The sequence below is a fragment of the Orbicella franksi genome, chromosome 3, assembly GCF_964199315.1.
Source record: "Orbicella franksi chromosome 3, jaOrbFran1.1, whole genome shotgun sequence".
Taxonomy (NCBI): domain Eukaryota; kingdom Metazoa; phylum Cnidaria; class Anthozoa; order Scleractinia; family Merulinidae; genus Orbicella; species Orbicella franksi.
In genome coordinates, this window is record NC_138147.1 from 31,858,597 (window position 1) to 31,882,080 (window position 23,484).

Genomic DNA, 23,484 nt, shown 5'->3' on the forward strand with positions numbered 1-23,484 from the left:
CGAGGTTCCGCATGAGAAACCTCTTTGTTCGGAACCATAGCAACAATTTTCCCGCCATTGTCTCTATCAGCACCACCGTTTGTTTTTCCAACAAAAGGACGCCATGTTTCACGCAGCGCTGCCTTCATTGTTCTGTGCAATAATAGTCTTTTTAGGCCCTTGTGTAAGTCGTGGAAAGAAGGCATTTGCCTTGAATGGCGTAATGAATCGAATTCACTTAGAAGGGGTACATTTTACAGCTGAGGTTTAGAGTTAATGCAACGAATCAGAACTTGGAAAATCGTTAGAATCATCTTGTAACACGGGGTGAACGAGCTTTGTTCGGTTTCAGGAATGCGCTATACCGTATCTGTTTTCCTTCCTCGTGGGTCAGTGGATGTGACCGACAAATATAAGTCCTAGGAACTGTATTTCAATGGAAAACAGCTGCCCTGGCTACCTAAAGGAACGGGAAAGAAGGTTCAAGTCAAAGGTAAAATGAAGTCTAATAATTCTAAGGTTATGCAAGCTCATGTCAGAGAGAGGATCGATCGGAAGTTCTTGTCTACAAGTGGGATCTTGAAAATGTCGCACACATTGTAATTGCGGTTTAATCCCATAAATCTTTAATATTTTTTACTGCTGTCCAAGGCTATCTAAATGGCTTTGAATTGTTCATAAACTTCCATGTTACAGGCAAATTGATATAAAAATCACGGACAATCCACTCGGATTTCAGGAACTTTTTGCGCTCAATTTAAGCTTATATTATTAAACAATATTTTCAAAAGCTTACACTTTGATTGTCGTTATTTAATATTTATCGCTCGATTAAGGTAATTTTGTCTTCGTCTCCTATTTTTTTAGTTGATTTCTTTTTCCTGGACTGTTATTACACGAATCCGCCCCTTGCCAGCTTGTTTACAACTAGTCTATTAAAATAATGTTGTGGCGTGGCGTTAAAATTTGTTCGATTATTATTTTCCTGGAAGGTAAACAAATGGAGGGTCCATCGTTGCCTAAAATGTCTTGTATTAAAAGAAGCCTAAAACTTCCGGGAAAAAAATTTGGGGACGATACAGCACTTGTTTAGATTTCACGCTAAAGTAATTTAATGTTGTTAAGTTTTAAGTTTAAATGTCGATTCATCAAATGATAATTGATGTACATTTTAAACTACATTTAAAAAAGCCACCAGCATGGAACGTTTAAAACCTAGAGATTTAATGTACTTTTGATTATTACATTAGTTCTTTCTGCAAATTCTTAAAGAAAATTAAAGTTATAGAAAAAGTACTTTTAATTAGGATAGGGAGCTTTCTCACTGGCAGCTCTGAACTGGCCTGAAATCTGGCTGCATAACTGTTTCTTTCTCAAATGACAGTTAACCTTCCATATGCATGCTGCTCTGAAATCACAAATTGATAATACTAATGGTAATATAATTTTGTTGGTCATGGAAAAAATTATTGGGTAATGAACTGAAATATGGAGAAGAATATTCTTTTAACATAATTGTGATTTCTGGTACCTGTGGGGTGGAGGCTTATTGCTTACAGATTATTTTGCATTGGTGTAACAATTGCTGGTACTACCTGTTCATACACCTGAGAAGATGCTCTGGTAATTTGAGTAAATTTAAAGTGGTTTGCTTTAATTTAGCGTGAAGTCAAATAACTAGCCAGAAACGAGTTCCTGGTTGGTGGATTGTGGATTTTCCCCAGTAACTTTCTTGTTGCCTCTAAGCACTGTACCCAATCTCTTTCACTCTGGGATAATTATCATTCAATTCTCCCTGAGGAAATGGTGACCACATTTGATCTGAATTGGTTTATTACTCACAGATCAGCTTTAAAGAGAAATTCTGGTCTTTGATTATTACTAATCTTCTTCACACGCAATTTTCATTCGCTCTTTTTCCATTCGATTTTGACCAAAGTGTACAATGTTTATTTAATTAAGTTAATTGAAATGAGGAATTTTTTTCCCTCTGCTCAGTTTGTATTGTGTATTTCCAAAAAATATCCATACCTTACCCACAGAAGGGATTTTTTCTAAGATCCCCACCCCTCTGGAAATTCCAGTCAATCTTCATACATTTCTTTAAATTTTTTGGTCTTAGAATCTCCCACCCCCAGGAAAATCCCTTCTGTGGGGGGAGTATGGATATTTTCAGGAACTGCACATTGTTCGACCATATACATGTAATGTACAATGTATTGGGGTGTTTTTTAATTATCATTGTCAAATTTATGTACATCTACATGCAGCATATTTTAAATTCATTTGGTGATTTTTTTTAAGATTTATTTTTAGTCATCTAATATTCTACACTGTACCATCCAATTCATGATAAGTAGTTTAGTAAACTGGTGCTTAATCTTCAATACTGTTTGCTTGAAAAGGTAATGTGTAATCAAGCTAGAACATTGCTTTGTATTGATTGGTGATTCAGGAATTTTTTTTAAAACAAACAATGTTAATTTATACAAAACCATCTATCAACAGCAAAAAAATTTTCAATGAGTACCCTACATTGAGAAAATTGCCCTAAATGAGATTGCTATTACAGTTTGCTTTTACAGGAAGAAAAACATTTCTGGATTATCTAGTTATTGTGATTGTGAGATTAAGCGATATTTTATTTTAGTCGGGACAGGTTTTGCTTTTATCAGATGTAAGACGTGACAATTTTCTGTTCTTTCCATCTTTGATGTGACAGGTTTTCACAAAGCTGTCAAAGCAGTTAATGGAGAATCAATATCAAGCTTTTTGTTCTTGATAATTTGGCTTGCAAATGACTTTTAGAACACTACAATCAATGGCTGCTTCTACCCTGGTTTCAGTATGAAGAAGATAACATTTACTCACAATCTTGCCGTCACTTCTTAACATGATATATCACTGTAAATGTCTGTACATTAGACAGGACTTTCGTGCTTTGCTGTGATTTATTATTGGTTGGGCTGATTGGTGAGTTGGCTCTTTGTTCTGTGTACTGTAATGAACCAGAAAATAATCTATTAGCATCTGGCAATTTGTTCTTGTTTAGCTTGGTTTGTAAACTAAGAAACTTGTGCAATATCATCATTTCCATTATAGTGTGCCCTGTTGATCAAAAATAACATCAAGTCCGGCTCTTTTCAAATTATGTCAGAACAAAGCTTTTACATTATGTTCTATGTTCAGACACTAGTAATGCGTTAAAGTTCTGATTCAGTTGTGCCATTAGAGCTTCCGTAATTTGAACCAATTGACTTAAGACAATGCTTGTAATATTTATGAATACAATTTAGATACCATTTTCACTATGACACTGTAGTACAGGTTTGAAAGAAAGTTTCCTTTAAAGAGTGCAGATATTGTACACATGTACAGATAAATGGATAATTGACATAAAAGTATGAAACTTCTTAACTCTGCCAGATGTCAGCTCATATTGTACATGTATCTGCTTGACATCATGTATTCTAGCTGACTGGTAATGTGATCAACAGTTTTCAGTGGACATGTAGCTGTAATAGTGAAGTCCATTGTCGATTGTTATGAAGTGGTTTTGCCGTTTAAGCATTTAGATATATTTCCATGTGTATTGTAACTCAATACAAGAAATGATTCACAGATTTGATACAACTTTTTTGACAGTAATTGTTTTCTTGAATCTTATTATTTGAGTTACGTAAGCTGTTGTTCTAATTATTAAATACATGCATCTTCAATCATCCTGTATTTCAAAAATTTTGTTTGTGAATTGTCAAGTTAACCCTACACTGGAATATACAATCATGTCGTTTCATTTTTTGTGCAATTAGATATATTTAAGTTAAATGCGTGTACCAGCTGTCATTTCATGAGCAAGTATGCTGTTTACACATATACACAGTATCCTGGTAACAAAATGTCAACACTGGATTTGTATGATTAAGACTCTTTTAATGCCCATGACGTTTACATGAAATATGCATGACCCTAAAGTTCTGTACTTCTAATACAATTGTTGTTAGTGATTGTTTTTTTTCAAAGTTTAATAGACCTGGCTGTAGCACTAACAGCAGAAAGCACAATATTGTTAGTTTGTATTGAGTACGAACAGCTGAATTATTAAATCATAAGTTAAATCAGTTGCTGCTAGGGTATAAAATTTCATTTGTGATCTTCAAACAATGCTTGCCTCTCTTCAATGGCTAGTTGTGTATGACCCACTGCTGGCCACTCCAGAGAAATTCAATTATAGTTCACTTTTACTAATCAAATATTCTTGTAATACATTGTATAACTCATACTCTAAGCAGTTATGATTGTAATTTATCATTTTGCAGAACTGCTTTGACTCTAAGCTGGATTTGTCAAGAAAGAAAGGTAGAATTAATAAAACTATAATAAGTGAATAAGTGAAATAATTATTATTTCAATGCACTACTGTGCAAAAAATGCCCTGAGCTAAGCAGGGCTTGAAAAAAATGCGGATTCCAGCTTGCCCTTTGAACAAGCAGCTCTCAAATTTCAGCTTGTCCTAGCGAGTTTACTTCTTCTATTATTCAGTTGGCAGATGACTTACCTGGGCCCTTGCCCATTGCCCATTGGGCAACTGAGAATGTAAAATTACTTGCCCAGATGGAAAATCTACTTGTCCCAGACAACTGGATGGTACTTTTTTCGAGCCCTGCTAAGACTACAGTGTATTTGAATCATAGCAATCTACATCATATATATTATGTATATGGAAACTACTTGTATACATGTACACATTAATCAAAACGTATTCTTACTAATAAAAGAATTGCTTTTTATATTTACAGTAGTCGGTGATCGTCAGCATGAACCTTGGTATCAAAGCTTAAGGCAAGATTTGCCAACAGGGAACCAGGCTTGCCTACAGCAAGGAAGCGTTGAGAGCTCAGATGATGAGTGGTCTGACCTCTCTTTTTACGATTTGCCAGATACCTTGAAGGTCAGTGAGATTTGATGTTTTGCTTTTAAGATGTTTTACATGTTTATACGTGTACATATATGTAACTGGAATTAAAAGGGTCAGTAGAATTATGATATTATATTTATTAATTAACTTTTATATAGTGCTTGTACGTGTACAATGCTGTCCAGAGCACTTCACTATCAAATCCTAGAAAATTCAGTCATCAGCGATTGTTTTCAGTTTAAAGTTTTAATGCAAAGAGTTAATTCATGATGGTCCAGTCTTTTGACAGGTATTTGATCCAGTTTAGATAAAATTAATTATTACAAACTTTTGGACTTATTGGTAGACTGTCATTATGGTCAGTAAACATATATATTTTTTTCAGGATTCTATTCACAAATCAGTTCACCCTGCAGAATTCACCATTCAGTCGCACATGGTATCCAGACCTCCTTATCATGCTACTGCAGAAGGTACAGTGTACAGTGTTAGTTAACCTTTACTGAAATAAATAAGCAATAATAATTGTGCTTTTTTACTTCTTCTGGCTTGGATATTCAAACTATAAATCAAGTATTATTTTTACAGTGTATTACTTACAATAATTTTACCCTTACTCAGATCACATGTACCAATAAACCATCGATGAAATTATTGGTCAGTAAAATAATTTTGTCCATAAAGTGAAAAAAGAAAACCACCGACCATTTTTGACAGTAGGTCATCTTCAAAAAACCTTCGGTATTTTTTTATTTTTTAAAAATAATTTGGTTATTTATTTACATGTCAGAGAAATGAAATGTGTTAACACCAAATTTTGTGATGAACAAATATCTACAATGTACATTACACCATACATGTACTTTAATTACCATGTGACTGATTTATATTTTCACAGCTCACCGAGCTCACACATTCCTGGACAGTGAGGTATCTAATCCTTTCAGCTTAGTGATGGGAGACTCAAGCAATCCATCCTCAGGATGTCTTCCCTCAGGGACTGCACATCTCAGTGGCAATCAAAGTACAGAGGGCAATGCAACTGGCAACAGTGCAACAGTTAATGAAGGAATGCAGGACGCGGTTGTGACTTCATCTAAACCGTTTGATGGTAGCTTGTACTACAGACAATCCAATGTGATGCTTAATGGTAAACCAAGGAGAGAGATTCCAGTTGACAATTGTCAGCACAATGGGCACTACGAGTCCAGTTACCCTCTTTCCACTAGATCTTCCACTCAAGTTCAAATTAAAGTCCCTCCTGTACTAGTCTCTTCTGAGGTATCCACACATAAGCCAGTTATAGCAAGAAGAAATGTCAATGGAGTAGTGCCAGGTAACAGAGAAAATGCCAGTCATTTGGAAAGACTCAAAAAGAGTCTTTCATCAAGTGGAAGCCACACAATTTCCAGTTCTCAGGAGGCATACGCCAATAAATTTATGCAAAGATCAAGGGAATTGTTACATAAAAAGGAAAGGCACAAAAATGATGCAGAAAGAAAGAAAGAACATTCTCCTAAGTCAGTTTCATTTGCAAATTCTGTAAAGGGCATTAACATGCCAAACGAAACAACTGTGCCAGGGAAAGAAGAAGGAAGAGGTTATTTGAATGGGTCTGTTACACCATGGAAGCCGAAGATACAGAGCAATGTGGTACTGAGTAGTGGCCTAGGGCAAAACCTGATTGGATGTGGATTACAAAACAGTGAGATTAAAAGAAGTTTTGATCTGAAACCACGGCAACAGTCAACAGTAGAGAGGGAAAGCCCCTTTGAAAAGAAAGACACCAAATATGGTGATGTGGGTGATGTCCCTCTGCCACCCTCCCCTCCCACTAGAGATACTAATAGAATTCCAGATTGCTGTGATTCACAGCAGAGCTCTGGTTCTGTTCAAATCTTGTCGCTGTACGACGAACACAGCTTGTTTGCTTCAAATTTCTCCAGGAATTCTGGCTCACTGCCCAGACAATCAAATGTCAGATTGGAATATGATGGACGTGAAACTTTGCATTCTAGTAGAGCTGTGTCTCTAGCACCAAAGAGGGATCAATTTCTCCAACAGTCCAACAGTATAGTGGATGTGACTGCCAATTGTAGTTTGAGGTCGAGTGTACAAAGCAGAGATGCTAGTCTCACAATTGAAGAGTTACTGAGCAGTGGAAGTGTGTACTCAAGTCCAGAAAGTTCACCTCCAACCAAGGTGACTCAACCTCTGTTTGACAGGAACAGCTATTGCAGCAAGAGAGAACACTCACTTGATGATTATGTTGACGAAAAAGGAAATGTACTGCAAGATATAAGGTACAGTGCGTGTTTTGATAATTGCTATTTAATAAAAATAACTTTGCACAGTTCAAACTCGCTTATCTCGAACACTTGTCAAGTCACTTTACCTTGGCTATACTTTTTCATTAACTTATGATCTGCTATCTCGAGCCCCCTAACATGTGGAACTATTTGTCCTTCCCCTCAAGAGTTCTTGATAGCAGGGCTCAACTACTTCATCAATCAGTGGCTAAGGTTTGCTTTTGTTCCTTTTTTTTCTACATGTAGCTTGACAAACTCATTTTCAGTTGATACATCACAAAGAATTTCCTCTGCACTTTGGGCCATGAAGCTTATGGAAGCCACGCGTTCATCTAGCCCAAACTCTTATCAAGAGCTGCTCATTAAGGTACGGTGTACGATAATCTCTAGTAAGTAATTAGTTAATAAACAGTAGGTGTACTTGAGCTTCGTTGTTTGATTTGTGGAAAGGAATTTTTAGATCTCATGTAATTTTTTTGCATATGTTTCTTTAGGGTCGCATGTTTCGACGCTGGTACCAGAAAACAAGGCTAAAGAGACTCATTAAACAGGAGGATGAGGTCAAGTTGCAGAGGTATCTTAGTTTGTTGCTTCTGTAATTTTCTGTCAATCTCTTCAGATAATAAGTCATTAACGCCCAAGTTGCTAGTGGAGGGAAGGTGCCTACGAAGCCCGGGGGCTGCAACCGCAGTCACATCCCCAAGGCGCTAGAACACCCGACTGGCCTGCCCAACCCGCAACCAAGCCACGAGCCCCCCACGCCAAGCCCCCTACAGGCACCCGTCACACTCAAACCAGATGGCATTGGTGGAAAATAAATGAATAAATAAATAAATAAGTAAATAAATAAATAAATAAATAAAATAAAATGCTGAAAAGAAAGGGGGGGATAGGGAGGGAACGCCGAGAACCGCTAAACTATAATTCAATCCACAACGCCACACTAACAGAGCGATGAACACACTGCGAGCACATGGGACGACAACACATGTACTAACCAAGTATACCGCTGGACAATGTCAGCCCCAGGGCTCTCACGACCATATGACTGTTGCAAACGCTACAGAAACGCACCAAACGCTAAACAAACGCTAACAGATGGCCAAGGCACTAACAAACGCCTACAAAAAACGCTACTGACCAGACTGGCTCCTGGTCATAAACTATGTAAAATTTCATTGAAACTATATCAAACGCTACAAAACGCACCAAACGCTAACCAAACGCTCACAGACGGCCAAGACACTGACAACCTCCTATAAAAACGCTACTGACCAGACTAGCTCCTAGTCGTTAACTATGTTAAATTCCATTTAACTATATTATAATGTGTATGAAATACATTTCATTAGACAACTACTAAACAGCGCAACTCTGTTGGTCTAAATTTGTTTTGGTGCAAGGTTTAACAAACTAATTTGAAATGTGTTTGCCCTCGTTTTGAGAGGTACAAGGCTCATGGTTAGTGAGCTCGTCTCTGGATCAAGTGGTTCAGGTTCGAACCCTGGCCGGGGACATTGTGTAGTGTTCTTGGGCAAGACACTTTACTCTCACAGTGCCTCTTTCCACCCAGGTGTATAAATGGGTACATGTACATGTACTGGCAAACTTCATGCTGGGGATTAAGCCTGTGATGGACCACATGCAGCTTCCCACCCAGTGGGGAGTAGATTAAATACTCCTAGTCACTGCATGCTATGGAAACTGGGATACTGTAGGCTCTGGCATGATGGGCCCCTTGGGTTGTATGCAGACCTGACTTTTTTTTGTTTCACACCAGAATTAATCATGATTCAACTTTTGAAATAGTTCCAAACCAAAACCAAATTTAAGCTGTGAGGGAAAAAAACAACGAGGAAAATTAATTTTGTCTTTTTGTCTCTTTTGTACAGTGCTGTGACTTTCTGGCAAACAGAGATGCAACAAAAATGCTTTGAAGCTTGGAGAAATGCAAGATATGCCCAACAAGAAAAGGCTGACAAGCTACGGAGGAAGCAAATGTTGCAGAAAGGGATAAGTGCATTACGATTTGCTGTCAATCAGCACAAACAGTCAGCTGTTGAGGTACAGACCAGGACGAGTGCAAGGATCATGGCAAAGTACTGGCTGAAGGTATGAAAAGAAAAAAAAACTCTCAAAGGATCGCTCCTCGTTCCACCCCTAATCTCCTAGACAGGGAAAAATGTGTAAAACATCATACCCCAGAGATTGGATTTCTAGATATGTAAAATCTGAAAAATTCAAGTAAGCTCAGCTCAAGCTTAGATCAGTGCTTTTAATAAGACTTGGCACCTGCATAAGCTTTGGTGGGGATTCTATGATGTTAGCAGTTCTCACAAAAGTACATGTAGCTGATTGCCAGTTAAAATCTCCATCTACATGTACTTGATAATCTCAGCTGGATTGTTTGTCCAGTTCTTTGGAAAAATATGCAAAATCAGCCATAAACAAAGACCCCTACTTGAAAACTTTTGACAACTCTGCATTGTAGTTACAACTCTATGGAAAGTGCTGTTGGAGGCATCCTTCTGTTACAATGCACTAAACTTTGTATCATAGTAAATGGTTTGAACCCAGGAGTATCAGTAGTTTGTATAGTGTGATCGTCCAGGTGAGGGTAGTTCTGAAAAGAACTGTTGTTGGTGTGTTGTCACCAACAACAATTCTTTTCATAGCACAAAATAATGGCTCAGTAAGAGAAGATGATTGTGTACGCCAATTCGTAGACTACAGTGTACAAGTAGTCCTTCTTTTACTTAGTCCATGTAGCAAGACCATAAATAAGCCGCGAGGAAAAGGATGGGCACGTGAAATCCTGGGGGTGAGATGCATGTGCTTCTCACCCCCGGGAGCTTGGGTGGCTTTTTTTTTTCTTGCAGGTTTCTTTCACATGATGCACAACGGACTACATGTAAGGAAAAGAGGGACTACTCGTAGTTATGTAGTCTAACCAATTTGTGTATCATTTGAAGTTCACTTCTGCTCTGTTTTCTTACTCAGTGGCAAAAGGGTGTTGAGATGAAGGTAACAACTCGGCTCAAAGAAGCATTTGACAAATGGCACATGTTTAAAATGGATCAGAACAGGTAATCAGTCAAGCCAGGTAATTTTGTAGTAGGCAGGACAGCAAACGCTGTGTCACCTGTCCTCTGAAGGCTCCTATGGGAGAAATTTGATGTGAACTAAGCAGAAAACATTTGACAGTAGGCAACATAATTGGCACAATTTCTGGCTCTTGGCACAAGAGAGCTGGATAAAAATTAACACACAGTTACATGCTTTATAGAAGAAGCCATCATGGGCGTTCTCTCAAAACTACGCAATTGCTAGTTTCTCATTTCAGACTTAATAAGAAACATAAAGCAAGCTAGGAGAATTAATAGTTTGAGTCTGAGACTGAAAGAGTTAAGTAAAAGGAGATCAGAATTATGACAAAAAAGCTAGTCATAAGAATTGACATGTGTATTTTTTCATTAGGATGCCCATGCTTTTAGGGAAGGAATTTGTTCTAAATTTTGGTCTTTAAATGATAGGGATGCAATGATGGAGGAGATGGCTGACAGGCAGGTTTTATCAAGAAACTATACAAAATGGAAGATAAAGTACGAGACAGAACAGAAGAATGGTGTAGCTTCATTACACTTCAAGTAGGTTGATACTGTTATTGCGCGACAACAACAATATTGTGTTATTATTATTTTTAAGTCAATAACTCCTTTGATATGCTAGTCATTGTTTTATTATTATTATTATTATTATTTTCACTTTAGTTTTTTGCGCTTAAGTTATTAGTACTCATATAATGTCTGACTAAGCTACAGTATTTTTTAATGGCCTAAAAATGTAAAAGTGTCGTACCAGAAATGTAAACTATAGAGCCATGTAAATTGCATATTAGCTGTAGTAAAAGTTTGTTTTTTTGTTGTTTTTTTTTTGTTCTTACTACAGCCGTATATTATTTATGATGTTAAATTTGGCATCTGACAGGACGTAAATTTTTAACTTTTGTAGATTCATTTTATTTAGTAACTTTCAAACATTCTTGGTGAGGAAACTGAAAAAATTGTCCCTATCATTGTAAAGATTCTTCAGGTTGTATGATATTGGCAGGTCTGCTCAGATTTTATATTGAAAATAGGAACCAAAATTATGCAACAGGTTTTTGTACCTTTGAGTAATTATTAATTTCTCATTGTCACACATGATTAATGTTCATTAACACTTAATATTACAGGCACAGCTTTCTTTGGATTCATAACAAAGATGAAAATTAGAGTTTCACACCCAATGAAGTATCTTTAATTACAAAAGAACAAACTATAACATGAAAGCATACATTAACATGTTACTGCTTAGTTTGTGATGGAAAAATTAATGTTTCGACTGAACGGACTGAAAAAATTCTTCCATCATATATATTTTTTTTTCACACAGCTAGCATTTTTCCTAGTTATTCTCCCTATACGCAAACTAAAACTGTACTTGTCCAAACTTAGTTTTTGTGTACTATGGAAATCATCGAAGTAGATTTGTCACTCCTAGACTGGGACACTTGCAGCTGTCTGTCAAGCACATTTTCAAACGCTAGTCCACACAGGTATGATCACATCAGGGTTGATTTTAAAGGAGTGTTTTTTCTGACCAGAATTGGACTGTTGACAAAGAGCTGGCACAGCTGGCGACTCTATGCCTCTCAGAGAGTGGTCAAGACAAGGCTTAAAGACGTTGCCAGGTAAAAAGGTTTTTAATTTATCGTAATGATTTTATTGTCTAAAACTGCCTTTGAAGCGAAAAAAATTGTTTAATTGTTGTGTATGTTTCGCAGCATAAATGCTCGAGATCACTAATAATGGATTACAGAGTTTGAAAACATGAAATTGAGAATTAATTATCATATTTGTAGAAACAAACCTTGAACCTTTTTTTTTCATTTTGTAGAGTTCATTATGAAGAACATTTACTAGCTAGACTGTTTTCAGTGTGGAGAGAGAACACAAACAAAGCTGTTGTGGCCCACAGTTTGACATCGTAAGTTGTAGTTTACAGTAAACTTATTAATGGAACTTGTAGAAGAAGGAATGACAGGAAAGAAGCGTGCCTTATATACATCACTGCAATTACTATACAGTCGTAATCTTGTTGCCACGCACCATGCCTTGCCAAGCTTTTCGTTTGAAGCCTAAAAAAATTGCTTTTTCGGGGTTTGAATGTTACAAAATGTCGTGAAGGCCCACTATTTACTCTCCTTGCGCGTTCACAGTTTGTCAAGTACAAGTTCGTAGTACAATAAATCTTTGTCCTAACACTGTAAACAATTATTTTTCCACTTTTCAGGAAACGCATACTTGTAAAAGCCTTCTGTTGCTGGAAGAACTGGACACAATATGCAAAGTAAGTCACCCTGCTCTCGTGCGTAGAGCCACTGTAACGTTTTTGCACAAAGCCCTAACATTTTATTGTCGACATCCAGGCTCAAAATAATGTATTTCTTTTACCATCCTGTGGTATTGCAGAATTATTCGACTGCGATTCCAAAGCATGTGTAAGGAATACCATCGTCACAAATTGGCTAAGCAGTCTTTCCATCACTGGAAAGATCGTCTGATGAACAGGCAGGCGGATAGGATCTACAGAGGGGGTCTTCAAAGGTGAGCTGTTTTTATGATCTTCTTATAACTACTTCTTCATGTTGTACATGTATAACCTTGTCACCCGCTTCGACTGAACCTACAAAGGCCAGGAATTTGTAAATGTAAATGTAAAATGTAAATCTTATTTATAGTGGTCATGCACTTAGCTATACAAGCACTAAGCTTAGCTAGTTTACAGGCATGCCACTGAAACAAACGAAACAAATATTTCAAATAAACGCAGCATAGTTAAAAATCCCAACTGGTAGGAGGCAGACCAGTTGGCTATTTACAAAGCGTCACGGAAGATTTGAACTCGGGACTACCGAGAAACAAATCCTGCTTGTGGCAGGGTGGAGGCCTTGAACCCAGAACCTCCGAATTACAACACCAGCGGCCTAAACCACTCGGCCATGCTGCCTCCTCCGCTGGAGTTTCTAGAGTTAAGCCCCTTCTGGTATTTTGCTAACCAGCTTCATGTAAACTATCACCTTGACTTCTTCTTCGCACGGAATGTGATCTTGTGTAGGTTGGAAAATGACTGGATCTTTGTCAGGTTCCGTTTACTAGTAAATACATTCGTCGATAAAGTGTTTTCTTCTTTTCTTCTGTAGGAAGATTTTCAAGTTGTGGTTTTTGCGCTACAAGAGAAAAGTCATTCATCGTCATCTTTGCAAGGCTTTGGCCAAAAAGGTATTTGAGTTTGGATCGAAAAGCTTAGTACAAATTTAGCAATTTGACGTAAATTTTCACTTTGAAGTATTTGCAAAATGAATAGCACAACAGGGAGGTACTTCTCAATAACTTTTATTTGAATGGTCACACACTTTCATCTACAGACTACATGTAAAAAGTTCGAACCACATCAGTAATACCGCTAAAATTGACACTAGGAATCACAGGACCTGAGTGAATTTATCCTAAGAAATAAAATTGCTACAAAGTCATGGGTTTTAATCTTATTCCAGGGAAAGAAGCGTCGTTTCTTCAACAGATGGTCAACCTTCACGAAACAGCAGACGGAAAGAAGAAGAGCCTTTGCTGGCTCTTTGGAGCGCATGTTAGCAGGCACCATGTTGAACAACTGGAGACAACATGTGAAGATGAAGAAAGCTCTCAGGTCAGTTTTAGGGGAAGACATCGAAGGTCCTTGACACCTGTTTTAAGTGTAGCCTGTGAGAACTAAAGACTTCTACTATTTCCTCTGTCGGCTTGCAGGCTAGTTCTATGGTAAACGAGGATCGTTTCTCTTAGGAAACTCGACAACTCCTTTGATTTTCGTAAAATGGTACTCGGCAAATAAGATAGTGAGGATGAAAATCTAGCCCAGGCAAACTTGTCTCCTCGGTTGCTCAATCCTTCTCGCACGAGAAAAACGGAGAAACACCCAATCAGAGACACTGCACTGATCTCTGTAGAGTTACGTGGAATGTTTCGGGCCTACCTCGAACGCGGAAGAATTGAGCATGCGAAGCCCGGAGACCGGTTTAGGTTTAGGTTCCTTTGAAGTTCTTTTGAATTTTGCGAAAAAATGAGAGCTTGACTTCTTGCTTGATTGCAGAGAATTTCAAAGTGGTCAGATTGTAGAGAATTATCAAGCCGCTGATGGCTTTTTTGTTTTTTTCGTGCAGGGGTAAAGAACTACAGCTGCTCCAAAAGAAGAACGACCTTGCATCAAGAAAAATGATGGATCGCTGGTTGTTCGCCATGAAAGTTGTTAACTTCAGAAAGAAAGCAAGAATAAACTGGTCAAGACGCTGTATAAGGTATTGAAGAAGCTACTATTTAATTCCCAAGATTTAGCAAAAGCTTATATTTCCCTACAGATGAGTATCGATACTTTGCCAAACAGACAGTTGATGAAAATAAAGAAGAACTTCAATTGGTGATGGGATGGATAGTCTAGGATTACATGTAGTACCTCAACTGATCTTTTTTTCGTGTACTTAAATCAAGCAGTACAAGTCCCTGTCAGTTTTACTCGTGGATAAAGTCGACCAGCGAGCGGTAAAGTTGGCTTTAAATTAGCCTTAACGCTCTTACCGAAGATCAACGGAAAAGTACTGGCAATCAATAAACTGCATTGCACTTTAAGACTTAAAGGAAGTACAAGCAATATTTACCAAGTGTTTATTTGTATATAAGTGCTTCTATTATCTGTTCAATAAAGAATGCAGAAGCTATTTCAGTTGCAGCTTCCAGTCAGTTAGCCAGCTATTCACATTCCAAATGTTACATGTCAACAGGAAAGCTTGTGAAGCGTGGAAGATTCTTCTGAAGAGGAAGTACTTGGAGCAGAGGTTGATCGATAATCGAAGCATCTGGCAACTTCTGACTATGAAGAGTAAGTGTGAGGCTTATACTGGAAGTTAACATTTTGCGCTGTTATTATTCTAAGCTAAATTCGACAATTACAGTAATTTTGTAGAGTTGGAGAGTTTGTCTGTCTCTTGTAAAGCTACATCGTGTGTAGGCTCACAGAATTTGACAAGAATTTTTTCTCTCTAAAACTACCAATATTGAGCAGTCGTTAGAGTTTCTGATTGATTTTGCCATCTTTTAGTTTGTTTTCCAAATTTCTCAGGCAGTGAAGAGACCAATAACCGCACGCCCAATTTATTGGCATGAGACCGCTTTGACTAAGGCCCAATACACCAGAGGAATTTGAAAACGTAGCTTTAATTCTACAGTTAGGCCTGCCGTCCACACTAATATGTCACGAAAACGAGGCTTTTCGAAAACGCTCTTCAAACCGGAGGAATTTGAAAACGCCGGCTTTTCTTTTTCTTGTGAACGGAAAACAGTTTGAAAACGAAACTTTTTGAAAACAATGACCTCGCGATAATCATGTGGTCAATTTCCTTGACCGAGTTTTCTTCCAGCACAAGTCAAAAATGATTGGTGATTGTTGCGTCTTTAAATTCCTTCGGCGTAGTGTGGACAGAAAATATTTGATGCGTTTTCAAAGTGAAACCTCCGCTTTCGAACTACTCCGTCCTAACGTGATTGGCCAAGAAATGAATTACAAGTGATTAACGTCTGTTGTCTCGGGCTTATCTTAACATAAGTAGTTTTAGAAGGGGTTTTAGAAAGTGTACATTGCTTAAAGTAATCAATATTTCTCGCCTTTTATTTTACTTTTGACGTGGCACAAATTTTTAAATGAGTTTGGATGGTGTTATTTTGTTCCCAAACTTTCTTGAACTCAAATGCTTTCTTCTTTTTCATTGTCGTAATTGATGTTTTCTTTATCAGGAATATTCAAGAAATGGAGGCAGCAAAAGCGGAAAGTGGACGCGGAAAACGAGAAGGCATTTAGAGCAAGGGCCATCTTGACACGAAACTTCAAAGCTCGAGTTCTTCAAGCTTGGAGAGTTGTGAATCAAGAACAACAGATCATCTCACCCATGGTGGCCAGAAGAGAAAGAAAAGAAATGGCAAGGTATAATGAATGTGTTTTACTGGCATTACTACGGTTTTAAAAGGTAGATAAGAGAGAGCTGAACTTGTTTTGCGTCTTACAGACTGACAAGCAGTTAGGTTACCTTGTTTATTAACCGTTTCAGCCAAAAGCAGTTAAACTGCTACTGTGACCAAAAATCAATCTACTTTTTCTTTGTATTTCAAAACTATGTAACGGAACCACTAAGTGACCGAAGTTTTAAGCCTTCATTTCAAAAAGACACCTGTTTATTTGACTGAAATTTTCCTAATTAATGGTCCGCCATTACTAACTTTAAAATCTTGAGAGAGCTGGAACGAGGATAAGATGTCGTCAAAGACTCACTAGTTTAAAAATGCAATGCGTCTGTACGCGCCTAAATTAATATGCAGCACGGGAGTTTCGAACTTTCAGACTTTTAACCTCGTGTTTTGCATGTACAATAAGCCGCGTTTACACCCTGCAATTTTAAGCTAGTGAGTCTTTGACGTCATCTTATCCTCGATCCAACCCTCTGAGGTCCAATCGGTCAGTCTTGAAGTGTATAATGGCGGGCCGTGAAATCCTAAACTTGCACTCAAAGAAAACAGCCTTTGGATAAAATTCGAAGCTCAAGATTTTGCCAATCAGGTGTCAAACAAACACGCTTTTAAAATCTGAAGGAAAAAGGGACGTTAATTTTTTTGATCATAGTAGCACTTTAAGAAAACTGTTCCTTTTACGCAGGCAAAGGCCAAGAGATAACTTTACATTTTTATACCCGGTCGCAAGTCCAACAAACCTCTTCCTGGCTTTCCTGAGGGGTGAAGCCAGGTTTTGGCTCTCGTAATATTATCTTCTTTCAGGGTGTTTGATGCATGGAGATTGCATGTGTACCGTCAGAAGAATATTGTTGATCAAAAGACAAGAGCGACTGAGAAAATACTAGACAAACATTTCCTGTTTTGGAGGTAAGGTTTGGATAAGCATGGATGCAGTGGCTAGGCTGTCAAATAGACTAGCCACATTAATAATGGAGATAATAGCATAGCCATTTCTAGATTTTACCGAGGGAAATACAAAGTATCCGGGTAAATTTCTTGCAAAGGAAAATATTATACTCGGAAGTCACTTTCACCTAATTTGGTGTAAATACGGGTCATAGTCGATGTAAATGTACCACTGAATTCACTGAACCATCGTTGACAAAGTATGCGCCAATCAGAAAGACAGTCTGACAGTTTGTTGAACTGTTCATAAAGTACATGTGTATTAAATAAAGACTACGACGACTTAACCAGCACTTATTAATTTTTGATTTATTTTAATTGATAGATATTTTATTTTGTTACTACAGGGATCAAGCATATCTTCGTGTTAAGGAAAGACAAGCTAAGGAATCACTGTTGGAAAGTAAATTGTCAAGAGCGTTCACAGCTTGGAGAAGTACGAACAAATTTCATAAAGAGTATTATGACAAGTTTAATTAATTTTACTCAGTAAATTGATTGAACTTGTCTTATAACCTGCGGTTGTTTTAAGGCTTTGTTTAAGGTTTGATGTGTCTGTGCTTTGAATTCCTCAGCTCACGTCAAGGACGAACGACTCAACAAACTGAAAATGCGAGCACGAAGATTTGAGCTGATGGAAAAGTTTTATTCCAGGTGGAAGGAAAAGGTCCAACACAGGGCCGAGGAGAAAATTGAGGAGACTGGGAAGGAGGTAAAATGACCTTTGTCAACCTCTTTAATGTCTAGAAACGGCATGAAATTTTGTGCTTATCTGATCTGTCTGACTATTCTCGGAATTCTCTACTTGAGAAATGACATAAAGTCACTGTAGTCATTCTTGAACGGGTAATCATGTGGCAGTTAAAAATTGCCGAAAAAGACCACTACCATTTTTTCCCAAAAACTCGTACTTGTCGCATGTACAATGAAAAAATAGCCCTTGGTATTCAATGTTCCTTTTCTGTTCTTTTAAAACCCTTGAGCTAATTCAATTCACTTTCATAACAACCAAACAATTATCTGACTTTTCTTTGACCTTGCGTTCAAATCAGTTCAAGTGGTTTTTAAGAGTGTCTCTCTCAATACTAAAAAAAATCTTATAAGCTCGTGAACTAGTTGCATTGGGGCGCCCATTTTTGTACCGTTCTTTCGTGTTATTTGTAGGCTCGTGGTTTGCTGCTGGTCAGGTGGTCTTTCAAGTTTTGGCGGACGTCTGCAGACCATCAGAGGGAGTGTCGCTTGAAACAACAAGAAACCGCTGACAACGTCTACAAGAAGTCTACCACGAGAAAGGCCTGGGCTGTTTGGGTCAGGAAATACCGCGTGGAGGGGTGGGCGAGGTGAGAAAATTGACGCTTGGAGGGTCAAAAGTACCTTAGTCTCACTTAATTTGGCGAGGATTAAATTTCGCGATTTTCGCGATTTGGAAAAAATCGCTAAATATAATACTCGCAAAATATAGGACACGCGAAGATTAAAATCGCGAAATTTAATACTGTATACAATCAGTAAAATAAGGAAATTCAAGCCGTTGCTTTTATTCCTGTTATTGCTGTTATTCCAACATGTCTCAGCTTCATGTTTAGGAGTTTTTTGTTTGATATTGTCTATCTACTGCATCACACTCGCTGTCCGAACTGTCCCCTGCCGCTAAGTTCGTCAAAATCTGGCTTTTGTAGTCTTCAAACTTTCCGTCTGTTGGTTCTTTGTAATTGACCATCATGTTATAATTATGTTGTCACAGTTCTGAGGTAAAACCTACATATCGAAGAATAAAAAAAAAAATCACAAAATTTAATACACTCCAATTCTAATCTCTTATAATCGCGAAATTTAATGCTTACAAAATAAAGAATAAGGAAACAGTTTTCTGAACACTTTGTTTATGATTGTTATTATTTTTCTAATCAGAAATCACGCTCTAGCGAGGAAAGAAGGCTTTCTGCGGAAGATATTTCAAGCGTGGCAGAGGTTCATCAAAGACACCATCCAGCGTGAGATGCAGCAGTTTGCTACCTCCCTGTCCGGCCTGGATTCATCCTTTGGGTCTTTCTCTCCTTTTCGCAATACCTTGGGCTCGACTATAGGCTCCACCCTTGGCTCCACCCTGTCGGACGCGCTGGCTTCGTCTGGGTATGGAGCCTCCATCAGGAGAGGGTCGGGCAGTGTGTTTACGTTTGGACTGCCACTCAAAGAGAGAGATGACGACGTAAGTGCAGCACTCAGGGTTAAAGTTAGAATCACTTTGAGTAGCTTGATACACAGTTTCACACAAAAGTATTGCTCTAAAACCTTCTTCTGGTCACACTCTCGGGTTTCACTAACAGTCTTTCAAGATATAATCACCTTTTACAGCATAATAAACAGTACCACATGAAAGTACTGTTCAGTAACTTTCATCTGAATTGTCAAACGCTTTAGGGTTTTAACCATAGACTTTAAACCACCTTGTACAGCATAATATGCAGTACATATAAAGTGCTGTTTAATAGCTTTCAGTTGAATAGTCGCACACTGAGGGGTTTATCCACAGACTTAAAACTTTGAGCCACCCTGTACAGCATAATGAACAGTACCACATGAAAGTACTGCCCACTATTTCTTTCTTGTGTTTTTGTTAACAGATCGCTTCGTTGCCAGGACGATTTGATCAAATAGATCACCTGCAAAGGCCAGAGAGTCCCAATATCCGAGCGATTTCTCCCATATCTATCCTGAGAGACGCCCGTCCCGTCTCCCCCTTAGTGTTTAATTCAAACCATTCCAGCCCTGCCACCACCCCGTACCCGAGTCCTGAACATCACCCGCCGTCAACTCCTCCTATCAGGCTGGAAGACTTCTCGCCTGTGAAGTCAGAAGATGATACTGGGATTCACTCTGGGAGCAGCGAATCTGATCATGAGGTAAGGGGAGAGTTACATGAGAGAGATAGAGAGTGGGGAGGTCGGGGTTACACATTTTGTCGTAAGTTTTAGTAAAGGTTCCTTTTTGCTGCCATATTTGAAACATCAAGTCATGAAGTGTTAACCACTGAAGTAATTAGTCCAGAACTGTTTTAACGAGTTGCCGGTCATGTAGGTACATGTAGGGTTTAGTGAGGCGCCTGCTGTGGTGGTAAACGAGGGCTTTTGAAGGAAAATAAACAGTTATGCATGCGTGCTATTGTTTTAAATGAGCACAGTTACGGTAATTTGTGTTATTTCGGCCATGTAGAAAATTACCTTGAAATGGAAGGAAACGTAAAAATGATAGTTTAATAAGATAGAAAAACACAAAAGAGATAACAATAAATCATCAAGGAACAAGGATGGTTAGGGATGGAGAAGATTAACACGGATTACAAACGACAAAATTGAAAAATTTAGGTTAAGCGTATCAAGATGCGCAAACCGTGACGTAGCTCCTTTAAGGTTTTTTTTTATTGAATAATACCTGAGTGTTTAAGAGAGATGTTTTTATTGTGGTGCAGTTTACGTTTTCGGTAAACCTGTTTTTAGGATGATCGAATGAGCACTGCCTCGTGCACCTCGTTCACCGGCCGCAGTACTCAGAGCGAAGTGAGAGACCGGGAGCTGATGGCGACAGAGACCATCCTTCACTGGAGGAATCTGCCTCTTAGCCTGACGTTCAGAACATGGCTGAAGTTCACGCGGCAGAGAAAAGTTCAAAGGGAACTGCTGAATTACATCACAAACAAGAAGACTATGGAACTAATGGTCAACACTTTAGCCACATGGAGGAGAGAGCTTCACACGAAGGTCACCGCGAGGCAACACTGGGTTAGTTCTTCAGTGTTCGTTGTTTTAGTTTTTTACAGTCGAGACTTCATAAAAACCTTCGGTTGCAAATCAAATGGAAAGTTTGCGGATACTATTTTCCACACTACTCTACCCTCTCCCGGTTAAAATGGGACGCTAGAAATAAACGTATTTTGCCAAAACAATCACAGAAAAACTAAATTAAAAATTATAATATTTAGAGAGGAAGCCACATCGGACGTAGCTGGTTTCCATGCGGATCCTCTATCATGCCCAAATCGGAATTTGGAAGTGTTGGTTTCTCAGGAAAGAGGAAAGCCGGAGAACCTGGAGGAAAAAAGCCTCGGAGAAAAAAGCCTCGGAGCAAGGCGAGAACCAACAACAAATCCAACCCTCGTATGGCAGCGGGCCAGAATCGAGCCCGATCTCACCACTGGGCCAACTCTGCTCCTCACTACTCTCTCCTAGTTAAAATGGAACGCTAGAAATAAGCGTATTTTGCTAAAACAACCACAGAATAGTAAACCTTTTTTCCTTCACCAGCTTCACACGTCTCGTCTGAAATGCCTAAGGACCTGGTACGAGTACACGGTCACAAAGAGGATCCAGGAGGAGAGGAAACTGCTGGCTGATGAACACCGTAGGCTCACAAGGCTCAAAGGAAGCTTTCAGAAGTGGAATAAACGGGTATGTGATGTGTTGTACGTGTGTAGTCTAGCAATGGTTTTGCAACTATTTGGCCAGAGTAAGGTGTCATCTAACTGTAGTTCATTTGTTTCTAGTGCTCTGCTAAGAGGAAACTACAAGACCTAATCGGACAGTGGCAAAAGAAGGCTATTGGTGAGTGTCAAACAAATTAATTTGCAGTTGAGAATGGAGAGGGCTCCGCTAAGGTTTGCAAAGTATCAGGTACCAACAAGACTACTCGCTTTTTTCTCCTTTATATCTTTTCTTTCTCTGTTTTCAAGACTACTCATGTCTCGACGATCACGTTATATAGTCTGACTGCTTTGGAAGGAGCCTTCATCAGCGCAGTTTTATCCAAGGCGTCAGGCTTTTTTTTTTTTTGCGGCGGAAATTTGGAATAGAATGCACATGTTTCTTGCTGACTGTCTGAATGCCTGAGAATAAAAGGAGATCTTATATCAAGTAGGCTTGCCCAAAAAAAATAACTAAAACAAGCTTTACCCTTACTTGCAGTGAGTGAGAAAGACAAAGGCTCTACTCAAGTTATGCAGAAGAAGCAGCATGCCAGATTTGTGCGACAGACCTTCACTTACTGGGTACAGATGACCAGGAAGAGCCAAGAAGCCAAGAGACTGTACACAGAACGGCTTCTGCCAAAGTAGGTTCACTTCGTTGTCGAGTGAACAGACGCCTCTGTGGGTGCTAAATTCTTTACTCCCCGCACACTCGTAAGAGTTCTTAGTCCGTATCCTTTTTTCCCACAAAAATGTCCGTCACTCCTACCGTGCATTCGCAAGGTTCTTCTAATTTACTTCGGTCGTTTTGTGTTAATTATTTTCTCATCCGAACTGCTTGGATATCATAGCAAAATGTCGTTTTGGTAAAGCTTCGGAAAAACACCCCATGTCAGCTAATCAACGAAATTGCTTTGTGTGAACATACTGACGGTGTCCACTTCATCCTGTCGTTAATACTGAGGGATCAGTCTGTTTCCAGGCTCGTTTCCTTGCCTGAAACGTTCTCTCAGTTTACGTGATAACTAAATCCATTATTTTTTTGTATGTCGTTTCAGGTGTTTTGTAGCATGGCATGTTCTCGCCTCCACTCGGGTCTCTAACAGAAGAAAAGTTGTTCTATTTGAAGAAAGACGACTTCTGACCATGGTAAGTAGGATTGTGGACTATTGTGATATTTACGCTGCAGCTTGAATTTATTTAAATTAGATTATTAAATATTTTTTGGAGTGTTTTAGACAGTAGCTTCTAGGGACGAGATTAGGTTTTTGTTTCCAGGCTGCGTGGGGTAGAAAGTTATCGCACCCAGCAAAGCATTCTTACTAAAGAATGTAGCTCGGGTACTGTTGTTAAGAAGAAATTCCAAAGGCTTGAGACCGTTGACCCAGCACTTAATTGCGTAAAGACGGTAAAGGATGGCTTGGCAAACAGAACATCGAATGAACGTTGCTGCCAATGCTGCTTCCCGGGGTTTCCTCTCTACCAAGTAGAAGTTGAGCTATAGATATCTGAACCCGTCAGACTTTCATTAGCTTTCACTTTTTGTTATATGAATCTAATAGTAGCCGCATGTCTTTTTTTCCTAAGGCGTTTAGAGAATGGCAAGAAAGATTTCAAGCCGTCAGCCGAGTGGATGAATTTATCGAGGTCAGTAGAACTTGATCCTTTAATTTGCTGTAATGAAATTGGTTTGATGTTTCTTAATGAAGAAAACGCAATGGTCTAGATAAGAAGCGATGCCGAACAGTATTAACGAGT

General features: G+C 38.6%; 1 protein-coding gene across 1 annotated transcript in view; it reads left to right on the forward strand.

Moving 5' to 3' along the window:
* Positions 1-101: 101 nt before the first annotated feature.
* LOC145482044 (uncharacterized) overlaps positions 102-23,484 on the forward strand; it is a 37,954-nt gene continuing 14,571 nt past the window's right edge. The window contains exons 1-32 of the mRNA XM_081460621.1: positions 102-226; positions 332-472; positions 4,299-4,338; positions 4,779-4,930; positions 5,283-5,370; positions 5,796-7,200; positions 7,453-7,573; positions 7,701-7,780; positions 9,099-9,318; positions 10,207-10,292; positions 10,740-10,853; positions 11,852-11,938; positions 12,145-12,234; positions 12,541-12,597; positions 12,720-12,854; positions 13,451-13,529; positions 13,805-13,956; positions 14,468-14,602; positions 15,083-15,180; positions 16,092-16,278; positions 17,124-17,228; positions 17,615-17,703; positions 17,843-17,979; positions 18,432-18,607; positions 19,179-19,476; positions 19,892-20,170; positions 20,765-21,046; positions 21,569-21,712; positions 21,808-21,865; positions 22,226-22,370; positions 22,785-22,875; positions 23,314-23,373. Coding sequence (XP_081316747.1) covers positions 416-472; positions 4,299-4,338; positions 4,779-4,930; positions 5,283-5,370; positions 5,796-7,200; positions 7,453-7,573; positions 7,701-7,780; positions 9,099-9,318; positions 10,207-10,292; positions 10,740-10,853; positions 11,852-11,938; positions 12,145-12,234; positions 12,541-12,597; positions 12,720-12,854; positions 13,451-13,529; positions 13,805-13,956; positions 14,468-14,602; positions 15,083-15,180; positions 16,092-16,278; positions 17,124-17,228; positions 17,615-17,703; positions 17,843-17,979; positions 18,432-18,607; positions 19,179-19,476; positions 19,892-20,170; positions 20,765-21,046; positions 21,569-21,712; positions 21,808-21,865; positions 22,226-22,370; positions 22,785-22,875; positions 23,314-23,373 — 5,247 coding nt within the window. The 5' untranslated portion in view covers positions 102-226; positions 332-415. The remainder of the gene's footprint in view (positions 227-331; positions 473-4,298; positions 4,339-4,778; positions 4,931-5,282; positions 5,371-5,795; positions 7,201-7,452; positions 7,574-7,700; positions 7,781-9,098; positions 9,319-10,206; positions 10,293-10,739; positions 10,854-11,851; positions 11,939-12,144; positions 12,235-12,540; positions 12,598-12,719; positions 12,855-13,450; positions 13,530-13,804; positions 13,957-14,467; positions 14,603-15,082; positions 15,181-16,091; positions 16,279-17,123; positions 17,229-17,614; positions 17,704-17,842; positions 17,980-18,431; positions 18,608-19,178; positions 19,477-19,891; positions 20,171-20,764; positions 21,047-21,568; positions 21,713-21,807; positions 21,866-22,225; positions 22,371-22,784; positions 22,876-23,313; positions 23,374-23,484) is intronic.